Source organism: Myotis davidii, unplaced genomic scaffold, assembly GCF_000327345.1.
Source record: "Myotis davidii unplaced genomic scaffold, ASM32734v1 scaffold663, whole genome shotgun sequence".
Classification (NCBI taxonomy): Eukaryota; Metazoa; Chordata; class Mammalia; order Chiroptera; family Vespertilionidae; genus Myotis; species Myotis davidii.
Window position 1 is genome coordinate 1,073,604 of NW_006295816.1, and position 831 is coordinate 1,074,434.

General features: G+C 59.0%; 1 protein-coding gene across 1 annotated transcript in view; it reads right to left on the reverse strand.

Annotated features, from left to right (window-relative positions):
- SLC26A6 (solute carrier family 26 (anion exchanger), member 6) overlaps positions 1–831 on the reverse strand; it is a gene marked incomplete at its 5' end in the record, with an annotated part of 13,707 nt that overhangs the window by 12,357 nt on the left and 519 nt on the right. Inside the window, 2 exons of the mRNA XM_015568269.1 lie at positions 5–264; positions 764–829. Coding sequence (XP_015423755.1) covers positions 5–264; positions 764–829 — 326 coding nt within the window. The remainder of the gene's footprint in view (positions 1–4; positions 265–763; positions 830–831) is intronic.

Consider the following 831-nt stretch of genomic DNA (forward strand, 5'->3'; position numbering starts at 1 on the left):
GTACCTGTGCCTGCGGCCCTGGCTCACAGGCCTCATTCTGCCTGGGAATAACCCTCAGGCCGTCTCCCAGCTGCCCCGCTCGGCCCTCCCTCATCCTGCCCTCCGCGGAGGATGTGGGCATCGTCCTGTCAGCCTGGGCCTGGCTCCACTCACCCACCGAGATGTGCCGGGAAGTGCCAAACAGGAAGTAGATAAAGACAGGGTAGAAGGAGCTGTAGAGGCCATACACGGGGGGCAGTCCAGCCAGCAGGGCGTAGGCCAGGCCTGCAGGTGGGACGGGAGCATGTGGGTTTGGAGGGTGAGCCTTGAGAGAATGAGGAAATCCCAGCACCAAGTCACCGCTCGAAGGCTGAGGGTGCAGTTCTGAATCAGGGCCTCACCCTGTGGCAGCTGCATGATGGCCACGCTCGGGCCACCGTTCCAGGGGCAGGGGTCATGGCTTCAGGGTTATTTTTTTGTTTAATATATTTTTATTGACTTCAGAGAGGAAGGGAGAGGGTGATAGGAACATCAATGAGAAACATCAACGGTGGAAGAGAATCGTTGGTCGGCTGCCTTCCGCATGTCCCACACTGGGGATAGAGCCCAGGCATGTGCCCTTGACTGGAATCGAACCCAGGACTCTTCAGTCCTTAGACTGATGCTCTATCCACTGAGCCAAACTGGCTAGGGCTAGGGTCATTTTTTTTGGGGGGGGGGGTAAGGCTTGCAGGCCAGGTCACCGCCCTAAGGCTGAGGGTGCAGCTCTGAATCAAGGCCTCACCCTGTGGCAGCTGCATGATGGCCACACTCAGGCCAGACAGCAGGTCGCCCAGGAGCCACTCGCGCACA